We start from the raw sequence: 15,851 nt of genomic DNA on the forward strand, positions 1-15,851 counted from the left end.
TAAAAAGCCGCAATATAGCCACAGTGGCATGGGTGGTGACTCAGGCTAGCTGGCTGAGTACAATCCCATTCGAGATCCTAGGTATGTGTTTGCGTGGCTAGGCTACGCTGCTATTTACCTCTACCCAGCCTGGAAATTACACCTATAGCTGCCACGTAGACCTACCCTGGTTATGATGTCAGTAGTAGCCTGGTGCTGACGCTCATCAGGAAACTGTAGGATCTCTCTCATGAGAAAAACAAACTAAATTTGAAAAAAAGGAGATACACCAGTGTAACTGTCCTGTGGCATTCATACTTAAACAGCCTCTATCGGGCCACTAATATTGATCTTTAATAAATCTTGGAATAATAGGCAAATCCCCGGGGACTAGAAAGAGCTAATGTTCCGGTATTTTAAAAGTGGTGACCCAGGTAACCATGGACCGTTAGCTTGACATTGATCTGAGTTAAAATCATGGAAATCCTGACTATGCTAACCATCATTTAATTCTTTAATACCAATCAACATGTTTTTATGGAAAATAGCTCTTGTCAGACAAACTTGATTGTATATTTTTTTATATGATTACAAGTTTGGTTGATAAAGTAACTGTGTTGACATAATATACTTAGACACCTGTACGGCATTTGATTAAAAAATTTAGCATTATAAGAAATGAATGCAGCAAATAGCAAATGGATTAAAATGTGGCTAATTAATAGATCTCAAAAAGTAATTGTAAGTGGGAAATCATTGTCCAGGGTTTTGTAGTGGTATCTCACAATATTTTCATCAATGTTATGAACTAAAACAAAATCATTACTAGTAAAGTTTTCAGATGATACAAAAACTGGTGGAGTGGTAGTGATAAAGACAGGTGATCTGGATTGCATGATAAACTGCGCTCACTTCAACAACATACACTTTAGTACAGCTAAATGTGAAGGTCATACCTCTAGGAACCAAGAATGTGTTGTACTTGTAGGATGAGGGACTGTATTTTGGAAAACAGTAATGCAGAAAAGGACTTCGGGGCCACAGTGGATAATCAACTGATCATGAGCTCGTAGTGTGCTCTGGTGGCTGAGAGGGCAAATGCAGTCCTTGGATGTGTAAGCAGGGAAATATTGAACTGAAGTTGGGAGGTGGTAGCATCACTGTATATAGCATTAGTGAGACTACTACTGGAAAACTGACTGGTTCTGATGTCCAGGCTGTAAAGAGGCTGTTGACAAATTCCAGGCTCTCAGCAAGGGCTTGTGTCTGGCTGCGGAGTAGCCCTCAGGATACCGCACACACTCTGTGGCCAGAGTCAGGCTGGGCTACAGAGCTTCACTCGACTTCAGGGCACGGATGAATGGGCAGGATTTGGATTCGCCCTATTGATTGTACCTTTAGATTTCCCTGCTGGTATTGTCATCTTTTCTTCCCACCCCAATTAAAAATCTGGCTGCTGTCTAGCTAGCAAATAATATGCAAACACCTGTGTGCCAGATGTGTACAGCTGTGAGCCTATTACTGCTGATCCATCCTCAGAGCCTCAAGCCAGCCCACAAAACAATTATCCTCCCCCCACTTCTTTTTTTCCCTCCTCCCTGTTCTCCTTTTATAACCTTTCTTCTGTTTTTCTCCTCCTTCCTGCTTTTATTCTGGTGCTGAAAGCTGCTGAAATAGGAGTTGGTTAGTAATTTTCAGGTAATAAGTCTGAGTACCCAAAGCAACGGAGCACTTTTTGCGGTGCAAAGTGGGCTTATTTGCTCACATCTTTGAAGTAAGTGTAAGTACATGAGTAAGCCACAGCTTAGACTATCTGTATTAAAATATGTATGTTGTGCAGATCTTACTAGTATATGTCACTTAGAGAAATGACGCTGGAAACTATTAGGATGTGCAGCGTGTCTTAGTTTAAATTTACATGTGACAGCACTGGCGGGGTTAGGATTTTAGAGTTTCCTCTGAGAAGAATGAGTTTGAAGCCCCCATATAATTCCTGTTTCCAGTTTGTACTTTTGGGGACCCAATTCTTCCCAATGTACAAGTAACTGCCATTTACTTCCTGCAAAAGGAGAATGGAGCCCCCAGTGCAAAGCAGAGGTAGGAGTTCTGTCTGACCAGGGGAGGGCGGAGGGACAGGAGTAGAGTTGGTGGAGGGTCACTGAAGAGGTTGGATGTGGAGAGACCAGAGGAACAGAGAACAAAGGTTGTATTACAGGCTGGGGCCAATAAGACACCAGCCCTTTAAGGAGGCAGTCTGGAGTCTCACTGAAACCAGCATATTGTAAAAGCCCGTTTTTCTCTTCCCCAAGTCTCCTACTTCTGGCCCTCCTACTGGGGATCCCTTACTTTGCTCTCTTCTTCTCCTCAGCCTCTTTTTCTCCTTTATGAAGGAGGCCCAGGGAAGGGCTGGAGGAAGGGAAAATCTTAGTGGAGAAAGGGGGAGTTCCTCAGCTGTGGGAAAGCATAATGGGGATTCCTAAGGGAGGGGGCAGTTCCTTTGTGGGGGACGAGAGAAGTAGGAGGAGAGGGGAGTTTCTTTTGTGCAGAAGACAGGAGAAGGAAGTGGGTTGGTCATTTGTGTGGGGGAAGGAGGAAGCATGGGGAGCAGCAGGAAAGGGGAGGACCACCTGTGTGTTATACCACCCTCATGCCTGTATAACGTGTTTTTATTGGCCCATCTCCCTCATGACTGGAGGGTGTGGACAGATCCTTCTCCTTCAGAGTGTTCAAATAAACCAACCCCTTACTGAGGAAAAACAGCTGATTTGTATACAACAGCACCTTGCTCAGCGTGATGGTGGAACGCTTCTAATTTCTAGTCACCGGGTTAAAGTCTGCAGTTCTTATTCGCGTAAACCTCCCATTGACTTGAGTTTATTTTTGAGCCCCCTGTTGTTTCAGCCGAAGCACTGCCATTCCAGCAGTCATGAGCTGCTGTTTTGCCAACAGCCAGGCAATGGACTGCTGAAAGCAGCAAATCTCAGAGACCATTCAGTTTTAGGAAACCGCGTGTGTTCAGGTTGGGGTGCAGAGTCATTTGGAAAGTATCCCAGATGTGTCAGGAATGTGAATTTGTAGGTACTTTTTAGTGGAAGGAAAAACTCACTACATTTACCTTCACACAAGAAAAGAGTGCTTCTTAAACAGAAACCAGCCACTTGGCTAGTGGGATAGTGCTTGGAGTGTATTTATACAGTGGTGAAAACCATGTGTTTTGTTTTGTTTTTTATCAGGGAAAGAGCCTCCCTTTCCACCAGTGTTTCTTAATTAGTTCTCTTACCCCCCACTGGGAGGAGAGAGTCTGGAAACCACACTTCTTCCAGGACAGAGTTGTGTATCCCTTGATCTTTGTTCTCCTCCCCCTCATCCATCACCTTGTATGATTGATCACATACCAGCAGCCATTGCCGCTTGTACTTTTTTAAAACCAGAAGCTCTATGTGGAACTTTGTGAGTGACTCCAAGCGGGAGATGGCCCCCACCATCCAGCTGCCTCAGTGACTCTTAATTCCTCTCCACTGCTCTTTCTGACAGGCTAATAGCAGCTTCTATAAATTAGTGTCAAAGAATACAACTGGATAAAAGAGACACTAGGCCCATTGGAGAATGGAGTCTTCTTCAGTAGACAAGATTAAAACCATAATTGGCTGAACCTAAGGAATAACTACAGAAGTATTACAAGTAGGGACAGCGTTTCAAAGTTAGATGTGCACAGTTGCGCACATACTTTTCATATGTGTGCAAAAATCTGGTACGCATAGCAGGTATTTCCACATACCTATGGTCTAACAGATACCTAATTGGGCATGTGCAAGTATCTGATTTGTGCCCATCTTTCTCTCCTTATTTGCATGACCCCCATCCAGTGGTGGATTAATGATTTTGCCACCCCTAGGCCCTGAAATAATTGCCGCCTCCCTTTATTATTATATTATATTATATATTATAGGTGTGCAACTGGGCATACTCAATGTTGAAATCTATCCTTTAAGTTTCCTTTTATAAGATCAGGGAGATGTGCAGCAACCCAGCTAGGACAAAGCAGGGATTTTTTTCTGGCTTTGAGCTGCCATTTTAGTGATGAGATTGACGTTTCGCCCGGAGTGGTGTAGCTAGCCTGTATAAGTACTATAGTTTGTCCCAATCAGCATATTACGGGGTGCTTTTTAGAGGACGCAGTATGCTTTGCTAATGGGGAATGACCACAGCTGTCTCCCTTTCTTTCTGTGATGAGATAGCTACAGTGATGTCAGCTAGAAAACAGGAATGTTCTCATGTGGATTTAGTCCAGGAGTAAAAGCTTCAGGTATTGCTCAACTGCTCACAGTAGGGGAAAAGAAGTCCCTTAAGCTGAAGAGTCTGAAACATAAAAGGAAAGTACTTTCCTGATCCTCAACATTCAAAGAGAACAGGAAAGTCTTCCTGAAATCAGGGCAGACATACACCCACATTGTACTGGGTGAATATTAATATTGCCAGTGCAGTGTGTTCAAGTAAAGCCACAACAGGTGTGTGCCCTAACGAGGAGATCAGAGGATTGCAGGTGCACATAAATATAGAGTACTGAGCGTGTGGACGATAGGTTAGCACAGTGAACACAGACATATTAGTATCACTTCAATACTTAGCGGCGTTGGTCAGGGAGCAGGGCGCTGTTGTGCTAGATGCTGTTTAAAAAAAAAAGCTTACAATTCACTGGCCAGGGATTTGGGGTATGTGAGTTCAAATCCTGGCTCTGTAATCTATTTGGACAAATTTTAATCTCTCTGTGCCTCAATTTCTCATGTGTAAAATGAGGATAATACTCCTTACTTTACCCCACTGTGTTTTGTCTTGTCCATTTGGACGATGGGTTGTGGGCTCAGTTGGGGCCTCAAGGCATCAATATAATACAAATAGTAGGAATCATGTAACATAAACAGGATGGGACAAAGAGGGGAGGGTAACAGTAATAAGAGCATGTTTTCCATAAACTGACAGTGTGCACAGTTTAGATTGCCTGCCTGCCTAGCTGTTATCAGTTTACTCACTTGAGTTGCAGTTTTCGTTGTGACTGATCTCCTGATGCCTTCAGACTCCTTTAGCTTCTTCACCTGTTCAGTGTCAACTAGGTACCCACACTACAATGCTGTTTATACTGGGGATGGGTGAACCAGGTTTGCTGCAATAAAAGCCATCCTGAACCTTTGCCCTGAACTCAAACGAAGTCCTTTTTGTGATTCAAACAAAAGAAATGGTGAATCTTCTGTTATATTTCAGTTTTGGAGCTCTGCACTCCTGTGTTCCAGCCAGGACTGGGAACAAGTGCCAAAATGCCCTGGTATTTCTAGCCCAACCTGAAAACTCTCAAGCAAACCTGCTGTCATGAGATTTAGTGCTGTTTTGCAGACCCCAACAGTTCTGATAATATGGATAGCCTTTCAGGCTCCTGGTGCTTCTTGCAGTGAACATAAACTTCTTTTGAGGTTCGTCCATCCCTAGTTAATACACACCTATGGGACCAGTTACTTGCTGCTTATTAAAATAACCAGCATTCCTCCAGGGAACTCCTGCAGATTGCTTGCTGATGGAATGCTGAAGCCATAGTTGTCATGCAGCTGTTTCCTTGAAATCTCAAGTGTTTGCGTGGGTGTCTCTCTGAGAATGGAGTTTTAACGTCCTCCGTGTCAGAGGCAGTATAGGGTCCATCGGCCCAGTCAGACTTTCCTTTCCTGGCACAACATTGCAACAGATCTGCCAATGCAGAAGAACAAAAATGAGTCAAGACTAATATTTTTAAGCCAGCATCCACTTAGAGATCACAATATGAGAACAGACTTTAGTCCACTCAAATCTGATTAATGTTTGGGGTATTAGTTTGCCTAGTGACACATTTTTCTAGCATCTGTATGTCTTTTGTTTTTTTTATATTATGTTTTTTATATTTTGCGTCCTGAAACCAATGCAGAGCTATCCAGTGGACTCTTGTCAGAATGGCAAGACCATACATAAGGATCAAAAATCCAAAGTTGAGCCCATCTTCCTAGTTCCTCCTCAGGAAGAGGAGAGATCTTCCTTTCTCACTCTGTTTATTATATCAGAATGATCTAATGTTTGTTTTAACACTGAGATGAAGCTGAAGTAATTGACGCTCAGTATCTCTTAAAGCCACCGTGCTACTTGAATATTATTTATATCTTTCTGACATTTGCTTACTTTAGAAATGACCTTATTTCCTTGGAATACTTATTATAGTGTCCAGGAATTTCCATGCTGTACTGCTGCTGGATCTGAGCACTGTATATAATTACTTTGGGTTCCAGCCCAATTGCCTAAGGGGTGGTTAACTTTCAAAGAACAATAACCAGCTCTGTCTCACTAGCTAGAGGAAGGTAGAACTGTCAGGGTGTTTCCCTGGTACATATCAAGCAAATCGAAATAAGACCAAGATCTTAATCTTGCTATATAGAGAGCTTTTCTCAAGCACTGTGGTGAACGTACAGATTCCCTTTCTGCATTACCTGGATGTAAATGAGGGGGTGAAAACCTCCTATATTGCAGTTGAAATGGATAAGCTAGTTTATTCGATATGCAGCCATAGCTATGGTGGACATTCTGTGGGCTGGAAAATAAAATTTGACAACTGTGTTTCCCCATTTTTTCCTGATTCTTCACGGCAGTGTGACGAGCAGGGAGCTGCTGTACAACACAGCTCTTGTCTTCTGACACACTTTGATGCTCTGACCCCTTTGTGCACTGAATGGAAGTGACCAGCCTGAGGCTTGATCAAATCTCAGCCCCCTGTTGTTTCCCCATCAGTTTATATGACTCTCTTGGGCTTCTGCTGCTAGAACTGCTCTTTTTGCTGCTGTGCATAAAAAGGCACCGTGATTTATGAATCAATTAATCACTGCATGCTGAGGAGCTCTTCACGGTAGTTAAACAGAGAAAATAAAATGCTTGAGTATATAATAAAGACAGATCGTAATTAATATGACCCTCCCACTTATGAACCCCTCCCTCCATGCCTTATACTTGCCACTCCTCCTTTCCCAGTATGTGCATACTAGCCTGCCTTGATTTGCATTCTTTGAGTTTTGTTTAAAAAACAATTGTGAAACTGTTTTCTTCGTTTTCACCCAGCTCTGTTAGCTGTCAAAGACCAAATACTGACCTCTAGATAGATTGTGAACCTTATCAGCCAGTTGACTTCAATGGAGTTAGGCTGTATGTCACCTGTGTAAATGAGAGCAGATTTCATTCAAGCCAGCAGTGGGGTAGAGCAGGTTAATTCATTCTCTCTGCCATGCACTCAGGCTTGCGATGGAATTAAGAATATTTAAATACATTTGCCATTTCTCTGTATTTGAAGTAAAAGGGAAGGTTTCTCCTGAACACATCCTAGTTTCTGATTTTTGTTTCTCTGCTGCTGGCATATGTTCACTGTATCAAATGGCCTTTGTTTGCTCCTTAAGCTTATCTCATAAATTGCCTTTTGAAATGCACAATCCTCAGCAGAAATGTTTCACTGCAATGATCCTGGTTAAACGTTCCCTCCCCCCCTTCTTCTCTGCTTGGTTTTCAGGACCCAGCTTTCTCTTCGGTGATCCATGACAAACTCCAAGTTCCCAACACCATTCGGAAGGCATGGAACGAGAGGGACAACAGATGTGACGTTTGTGCCACCCACCTGAACCAGCTGAAGCAGGAGGCCATTCAGATGGTGCTAACGCTGGAGCAGGCTGCCAACACCGAACAGTATGATGCCTCACCAGGCTCACCCCCACCCCTCTCCAATATTCCCACGTTAGTGGGCTCCCGACATATGGGCAGCCTGCAGCCCAGAGACTGGGCATACATGCCCACTTCCTACACTACTGCTAATTACACAGGCTTTGTGACCAACAAGCACAGTGGGAAGCCCAACAGCCTGGGGATCATCAATGGGGTGGAGAAGAAAAATGGTTCCCCTGGACACCAGGCCAAGGTCAGCCTACAGATGGCTACCAGCCCCAGCAATGGCAACATCCTGAACTCTGTAGCTATCCAGGCTCATCAGTACCTTGACGGCACCTGGTCCTTGTCAAGAACAAATGGGGTCACCCTGTATCCATACCAGGTAAGTGGCTTAAAAATGTTTATTTAAACACTTTAATAATCTTAATCCTACTAACATCTTCCCAGCCTCACACTGTGGGACTGATCCTACAAAAATGTACTTCTGCTTTAAAAATGTGGGTATTCCCTTTTGAGTATGCGCGGTACTAAGCACTATGAGCCAGATTTTCCACAGTGACCAAAGATGCAGCTAGGCACCTAACCTGCTTGGGTGTTTTGAAAATCCCATGAGATGTCGAACTCCTCTCTTTTGGAAATTCTACTAGGTGCCTATCTCCCTGTTTAGGCACGTAAATACGTCTGATAATCTGGCCCTGTGCTCACTAATAAGCATTTGCAGGGTAAATCCCTCTGTTGCTATTTTAATACTTATCAGCTATGAGAGTAGTTACTATTATGGTAAGAAAAAAATAAGTGAATGAGGAGCGTTGAGACATCAGTTTTATCACACGTAGAAAAGGGCTGGGTCAAAAAATAAGAGTGTATTTAAAATTATTTTAACTGGAAAATATATGTGACTTTACAGTTTCCTGAATCACATCTGGAGATGTCAGCATGTGACATGGACTGTGCAGTTTGATCTAAGAAAAAACTAGACCTGAGCAAAGAGTGGATAAAAATTGTGAATTATTGCTTGAATAGGAAAAGTAATTTCAATTTGACTGTGTTCACAACTTTTTGCCTTCATTTTCTATGAGCATTTGGATGGTTGAGTTTTAGTATCTTGAACAACAACCGTATACTTATGGACCTCTGTTCATGCCCACACTGTACAACTTTATTACAGGAGTTTAAGAGCTCCACAGGGTTATTACTGGTCTGGTGCAGCCAGGTTAATCACAGGTGGCCCTATGACTGGTGCCACTCCATCATATTTTAAGCCTGAAAGCTCAAATATTTTATTTTATTTCTTCAAATGTCTAAAGTCAATGACAGGGCTAATAGGGTACGTGTGGCACCTTTTCAAGTATTTGTGCAATCAAAGAAAGGAGATGTTTGACATGAATTTTCACAGGGGGCTAGAGAGTGAGCCTGCCCTGCACTCACCTGGCATAGACTGGGCCCAGCTTCCTGCTCTGGGCCTTGCAACATGGTGCACACTACTCTCTGAAATTTGGCCTGGCATCCCAACTGTCCAGAGGGGTGCTGGGCCAAACCCTGAATGGCATTGCAACCTTATGTGCCAGGCTGCAACGCTAATCACTCAAATATGGTCCAGCTGCTCCTCCGTCATGATGGAGAAGTGGTTGGGGCAAATCTGAATGGAACTGTCACCCCGTGTACTAGGTTGCAATGCTGGGCCTAGCTCCTGGGAAAGGAGCCACCTCTGCAGGGGGCGTGTGGGGCAGGCTCACTTTCCAGTCCATCACCCTGTGATTGCAAACCCTGGCTCCGCCATTGTCTAAAATATAGCTATTGATGCCGATCTTGTGGTTTCCGTAGCTATCCAATAAGTTGAAATCACAACATAATGCAAAAGGACTGCATGATAATCTGTCCACTTCAGCACAGCCTCTTCTCGACAGACTTGCAAAAGAGAATAAATATGGGCTTTGGAGTGAGGCCAGGAGACTAACAAATCTGGGCACTGGTGGACCAGTCATTGATAATCGTGAATTTTAAATTCTGTATTCAGTTGTCATATTCAAAAATTAAAATCTCTCAGTATTGGTTAGTTATGGTCATAAGGGAACAGAAATGGCAGCCTGTGTCATTTAATTATCAAAAAGCATGGATTTCAAAGTTTGAGTATTTGCCTCTGACTGTTTGAGTTATTTGCTTCAGTAGAATAATTTTGGGACGAAATTCATGAATAATTCTGAATGGTGAATAAATGTGAGAATTTTGTGTTCTGCCTGTGTACATTCTGTATACAGAAAAAAGATAAAATCTGTTGAATATGTTATGTTACACATGATCTCAGATTATCAGAACAGCTTTAGATCTGTCTCTCCAATTTCTTATATCTATATAAATAAAAATATTAATTGGTCAGAGCTAGAATATCCTGCTGGGAAAAGTGCTAGTAGACCATATCAGTTTTTCTGGCTCATTTAGAACCCTGAAAATGAACCTAATTTTCCTGGCTTGAAGGTAAAGTGAAAAAAATTGCTCTAGCCACTTGCCTGAGAATATTTCCTTGTATTGAATATTTCTCCTGCACCTAATAATGAAACACCCTCACTATGCAATAGCTAACAGAACCAGACAAAAGTCTCCAGGGGATAAAGAGCATTATGTTTCCAGCAGCGGTTCAGTGCCTTCCTATGTCATAATTTTGTCAAACTGATGCCCAGGGACAAGAGCTGTGGGACTGGCTAGACTTAATGGCTCCTGGTGTGGGCATCTCCCCATTGTAAATTAGCTTTAGTCAGATAGTCTAGACAACCTGCCAGAAACAGTTGAGTGCTTTGAAAATTGACCTTATTTTTCCTACTAATATGCCCACCACTCCAAAAAGGGGAAACCTGGCTCATAAGCCATGCCATTCTGTGCCCTCAAGGTAATTTCACACACTAAGAAATATCCTAGTTACAGTTCTTCCAAGAGCGTTATTCAGCCTTCCTGGTGGAAAATCATTTCCAGTCTCTGCCTAAACCCAGAGCCCTGTGTAGGATACAGGGAATGAATGACAGCACTGCTTTGTTCATGTTGAGAACAATGGGAATGAAATTACCTGTGATTATTTCCCAGTGCTGTGCTTCTGAAGCAGGGTGGGGTGGGTAAAGGGTGGGGGGAGGGGGAAGAGAGAGAGTTTCCACTATTTTCACAGAATAAGTCAAAAATTACCACCTGAAAGTGTGTAAAATAGGTGTGAATTCAAAAGCTCCCCACTTTAATAACTTACTGTATGCTCACAGGCTAAAAACCAGCAGCCTTGAGTTGAGATGGGCCAGAACCAGAAACCCAGATCCAAAAACCCTGGGACTTTTCTAGCTCTGGATCTCTATTTAACAGCTGACCCATGATTCTGTAGTGGGCTGAATCCAAATCCCAGGTTAAAACTTGGTGACTCAGTTCAATTTCCAGTCTTCAGACAAGAGACTTGTGTACCAAAAAAAAAAAAAAAAAAAAAAAGGTGGTGGGAGAGGGGAGAGGGTAGGGAGGAAAGAGCAAATTTTTACATTGAACAGTTTTTTCTTTTCTTTCTCTGTGACGACTTAGTAAACCAGTAATAGGGTGTTTTGATCAGGGGCAAAAATTATATTCCCCACAAGTTTCTTCTATTCAGTGTTATGCATACAATTAAGAAACTAATAATGGCCAAATCCAAATTGGATTTGAGCCAGATCCTGAAGTTCACATTCAGGGTAAAATTCTCCCCTGTGCAGAGTAGCACAAGGTGTATGCACCCTAAGTGCTTAGTTGTGTCTTAAATGGGGTAAAGATTTTGTGTGGGTCCTTTGCATAGTTTATACTCATTTAGTATATGAGTTTATACTCATTCCTTACATAGGGGAACACTAGCTGATGTCAAAGGGAATTTGCCTGAGCAAGGACCTCAGGATTTGGCCAGTTGATGATGATACACCTTACAGGATACCACCCTAATCAGTACATTTCTATTGTTCATTGGTTGCCATGTTATCATTTACGACGAGTGGGAAAACTTTACAGCTGTAAGGATATGACTGTTCATTTTGTTAAGAATCCCAAAGTCCCAGTGTTTTTATAAAAATGAGGCAGAGCAACAATTTTATCAAGAAAGTGTCTCAATTAAATTGTCAGCGACTGTATGGAAACTTCATTATTCATTATCTATGTAAAGCTGTTAGTTAATGTATCTGTAAAAATGACACTGTTGGGCCACATTAAAGAAGCCACTAAAATCTGAATCATTAGCAATTAGAACTTCTGTTTTTAGTTTAAGCATGAGAGCCTGTGCCCTTATTCTCAAGGTTTTTGGTTGGGGACACTTCCTAGTTCAGTGATTCCAAATCCTTTTTCTCTTTTGGATCTCCACTTGTGAACCCTTCCATATGTCTGGGTCTTCAGTAGAGCTGGTCAAAATTTTTTCCATGAAACAGTTTAAAAAAAAGTTTCATCAAAATCCAAACATTGTTGTGGGAACATGTCTATTAGAAACCAAACTATTGGTGGGGAAAAAGTTGAAACATTTCATTTCAATAGTGTTTTGATTAATTTCATTTTGACTTTTATATAAGTCAAAATGAAATGAATTGAGACAACACTATCTAAATGAAATGTTTTGATGGCCCTGAATCAAAATGTTGTTTGGTGGGATATTTTTAAATTTAGCTTTTTATTCCAAATTGGATCAATTATTTTTTTAAAATGTTGGAATTTTCTCACAGAATGGAAATCCCAATTCTTGCCCATCTTTAGTTTTAGGGCATACGCCCACGAAGTTCCCTTTGATACCCAGTTTTGGGTGGAGGAGTCGTTCCCTCTCAAAGAATTTAAACGTCTATCCGGGAGAGGTGAGGGAGAAAAATATATTTTGATTCAAACTAAAACTGGATGGGTTTAATCCTTGTAAAAATTTGTGTGAAAGGCATCATGTGGATTAGCATTGTACAAGCTTCTCCTCATACTAGTCACTCTGACAGCACTCCTGGGTTCTGACCTGCAACATCCCTTGCTGTTCCAAATCTGAGCCTCTTGAGCAGGCCACGCCTCGTGCTCAGTTGGTGTGCTACACAAATTAACCCTAAAATGAAACCACTTAAAAGCTAGGCCAAATCCTCAACTAAAGTCTCCATAGGTGAAAAGCTACTAACCAACTGTTTCACCACTCCACCACCAAGCATTTGTCCAATCTAAACCTTGGAAGTAATTGGCACTGGTGTATTTATTATTTATTAGTGCATTATTACATTGCTATGACTTTACAACTGCAATAACTTTAGGCAGACACAAGACAAGGTCTCGCCTCCAAAGACTTGACAATCCAAGTCAAACGTAAAGAAAAGGGAATGGGGGAAAGGCATGTAAGCTGGTTGTATCTGCCCTTCTCCTAACAGACTGAGTAGGGGCCAAACAAACCCCTTTCCTGGGTTTCCTTTAACATTAACTTCAACAACAACCAATGTAAGAGGCCTGACAGAGTTTACTCTTGAACGTGGTGGTTTCTAGTGCTGCTCTCAGCTTTGAAGAGAGTTCTTAAAGCTTTTATATCCTGAGCTGGATCTAATAGGGCCCCTTCTTGTCTGGTTGCCATCTTGAGTCAGCAGAAGAACTCTCCATCTTTATGCAGGGTCCTAGAACCTGGATTACATTATTTAGATTGGCACATGTATTGTACTGTTCTAGATTATTTTAAAAAAAGAATTTGGTAGTTACTGAGTGAGCAGTGTGTGTCAGAGAGGGAGGGTTAGTGAGAAAGACAAGCCACAAGGATTGGAGAAGTTTAAAGGAGCGTGAAGTGGCATCTTGTAATGGAGAAGGAAAGCTATTCCAGGCATGGGGTGTGGGCAGTGAGAAAAAGGCAGAGACACAAGCACAGGGTTGTAGTAGGAGATGAGGACCGGTGTGGGCAGGGTGAGCACCACGTGTTCAGTTCCTTCAGACTGGGGACATGGAGCTTGGACTTGACCTGGAAAGGGACAGAAAACCAGTGGAGAGATTTGAACGTGGGGGGATGGGGAGGGGGGGATGTATCCCTTTCTCTTAGTCCAGTAAAAAGCATCCCTTTAGAAACCAAGAACCTAGACTGCAGAGAGCCTGCTAGCCCGGGGCGTAATGATATAGTGTGTATTCAGAGAGCTATCAAAGGCTTTGTTTGTGTACGATTCATGAAAGCTTACAGTACATACTTTGTGTTTCCTCTTTATCTATGATGTGTGTTTATAACTGTACTGTTCTTGATGAAAGTACAAGTTAGTTCTGGAGCTGTGCAGTGATGAATGGTTTGTTTGGGGTTGATTTTGGTCACGGCTGCCTTGTAACACACTAACTCTTTCAGGCACAGGCTTTTTGCAAGAAATTGGTAATGATTAGAGTTTGGCATAAGATATAAAGTTCAAGCCTGGATCAAAACACTGTGTGTGGGGTATTCAGATCTGGGGATTTGATTCCTGCTCTTTCAAGTCTCTGCTCTCTAATTTCTTTCCTTTCACTTGCTGCTGCTGATAAACACATACAGCAGGAAAAGGCTGAAGTGTTAATAATCATTATGACAGAGTTAGGCTAATTTAATTGTTTCTAAAGCCTATAACAGGAGGTACCTAAATCATACTTTTGATTCAATTTGCAGATTAACGGGTGTTTAGTGTAACTATCATATTACACGCAGTCTTACAGATGTAGCGCTGCTTTGTCAAAGCATGAATATAGCAAGCAAAGGAAAAGCTAGAAGTGCCTACCACACCCTGTGACACACTTCTCAGGGTATTGCTGTTCTTACAGAAGGATTAGCAAAGTACTATGCTGGAGATAGGATAGGGGTGTCCTGAGTGTGGCCTCTGCACCAGCAGCAGGGAAGGTGATAGCCTAGAAGCCTGTTACCCCAGCTGTGTGCCCTTCCACTGAGGATTCCAGTACGTTGGCTGTATGGCCAAAGTCCATCAGTAATACAACACCAGATTATCTGGCCCTTTATTCTTATTTGTATTACAGTAACACTTAGAGGCTCTATTATACTAGGTACTGTATAAACCCAGAGCAAGAGACAATCCCTGCCCCAAAGAGCATGGGGCAGATGAGAGACAAAAGGTGGGAGGGGAAACAGGCACAGGGAGGTTAAGTGACTTGTCGGTAGTCACACAGCATGACTGGGAATAGAATTCAGGTCTCCTGAGTCCGTCTGCTTGCATGGCGGAGTAGTGGCTGCACAGAGGAAGAGTGGCTCCTCTCTCTCATGAGCTCTGACTCTGCTCTATCAGGCAGGGAACCTTGCTTGGGCGCATAAGGCAGTAGGCAGATATCCTCTGTGTGTGTGTGGTGTTCAGTTTGTGGTTTGGATGCTAACAAACTAACGAAAATCTTTGGACAATGATCCCAGTATAGAACACACAAACCAGCAATTTGATTTCACAAACTGGCAAACTGTCCCTTGGTGGACCTAGAAGAACAAGCTGATTAGCATTGAAACAAAATTTCCAACTCTAATCCTAGCTCCTGCCATCCCCACCCTCCACACTTTTATATATGTGTGTGTGTGTGTGTGTGTGTGTGTACATATATATATATATAAAACATCTTTCCTGTGAATAGACTAATGTCCTTTTTGCGTCAAATCACTGATAATTAGATACATAGTGACGTTAGTGGGGTTATAAGTCATCAGCTGACCTTCTTTCCATGAAATGATCACTCAAGCTTGTGTATTACCGTAACTGGCTAATTATATCTGAATTTTTTTTCAAAATAATGCTCTCATTGTATCCTGACTCATCCCATCAGGATGGCAAAGTTCAGAATTCCATGCTAATTGTAATTTTTTTTTACAATTACTCTGGCGTGATTTGATGTCACATGGCATTTTTCTGCATGGCTTAATGACCCCTAGAATCATTACTCTTTCCTTCATGATATTACACTGACCAAGGGAAGTGAGAGGTAAAGGGTATCCCATGGTTTGAAAAGAGCTAAGGAGGCTTATCCTAGGAGTATGAGAGCCCCATGACTCAGCTGTGATGTGAGAAAGAAATCTATGAGCTCTGAGAGGAGTGAGATAATCCTGTAATTTAGTGAAAGCCATGAAACCACAATTAGTGAGGATTTGGAGTCTTGATTTCCTCCCCTGCTCCATGGCTTAGGAAGCTTGTCCAGATATGAGTCTCTCATGGAATAATAGTGACAATGTCCCTGCA

The 15,851-nt window shown here is 42.3% G+C and overlaps 1 protein-coding gene across 4 annotated transcripts in view; it reads left to right on the top strand.

Moving 5' to 3' along the window:
* KIF26B (kinesin family member 26B) overlaps nucleotides 1–15,851 on the top strand; it is a 420,596-nt gene that overhangs the window by 127,550 nt on the left and 277,195 nt on the right. For all 4 annotated transcript variants that reach the window (XM_084625201.1, XM_084625202.1, XM_084625204.1 and 1 more), the window contains one exon: nucleotides 7,544–8,077. In XM_084625201.1, coding sequence (XP_084481327.1) covers nucleotides 7,544–8,077 — 534 coding nt within the window. The remainder of the gene's footprint in view (nucleotides 1–7,543; nucleotides 8,078–15,851) is intronic.

The sequence above is a fragment of the Lepidochelys olivacea genome, assembly GCF_965140295.1.
Source record: "Lepidochelys olivacea isolate rLepOli2 genome assembly, chromosome: 3".
Taxonomy (NCBI): domain Eukaryota; kingdom Metazoa; phylum Chordata; order Testudines; family Cheloniidae; genus Lepidochelys; species Lepidochelys olivacea.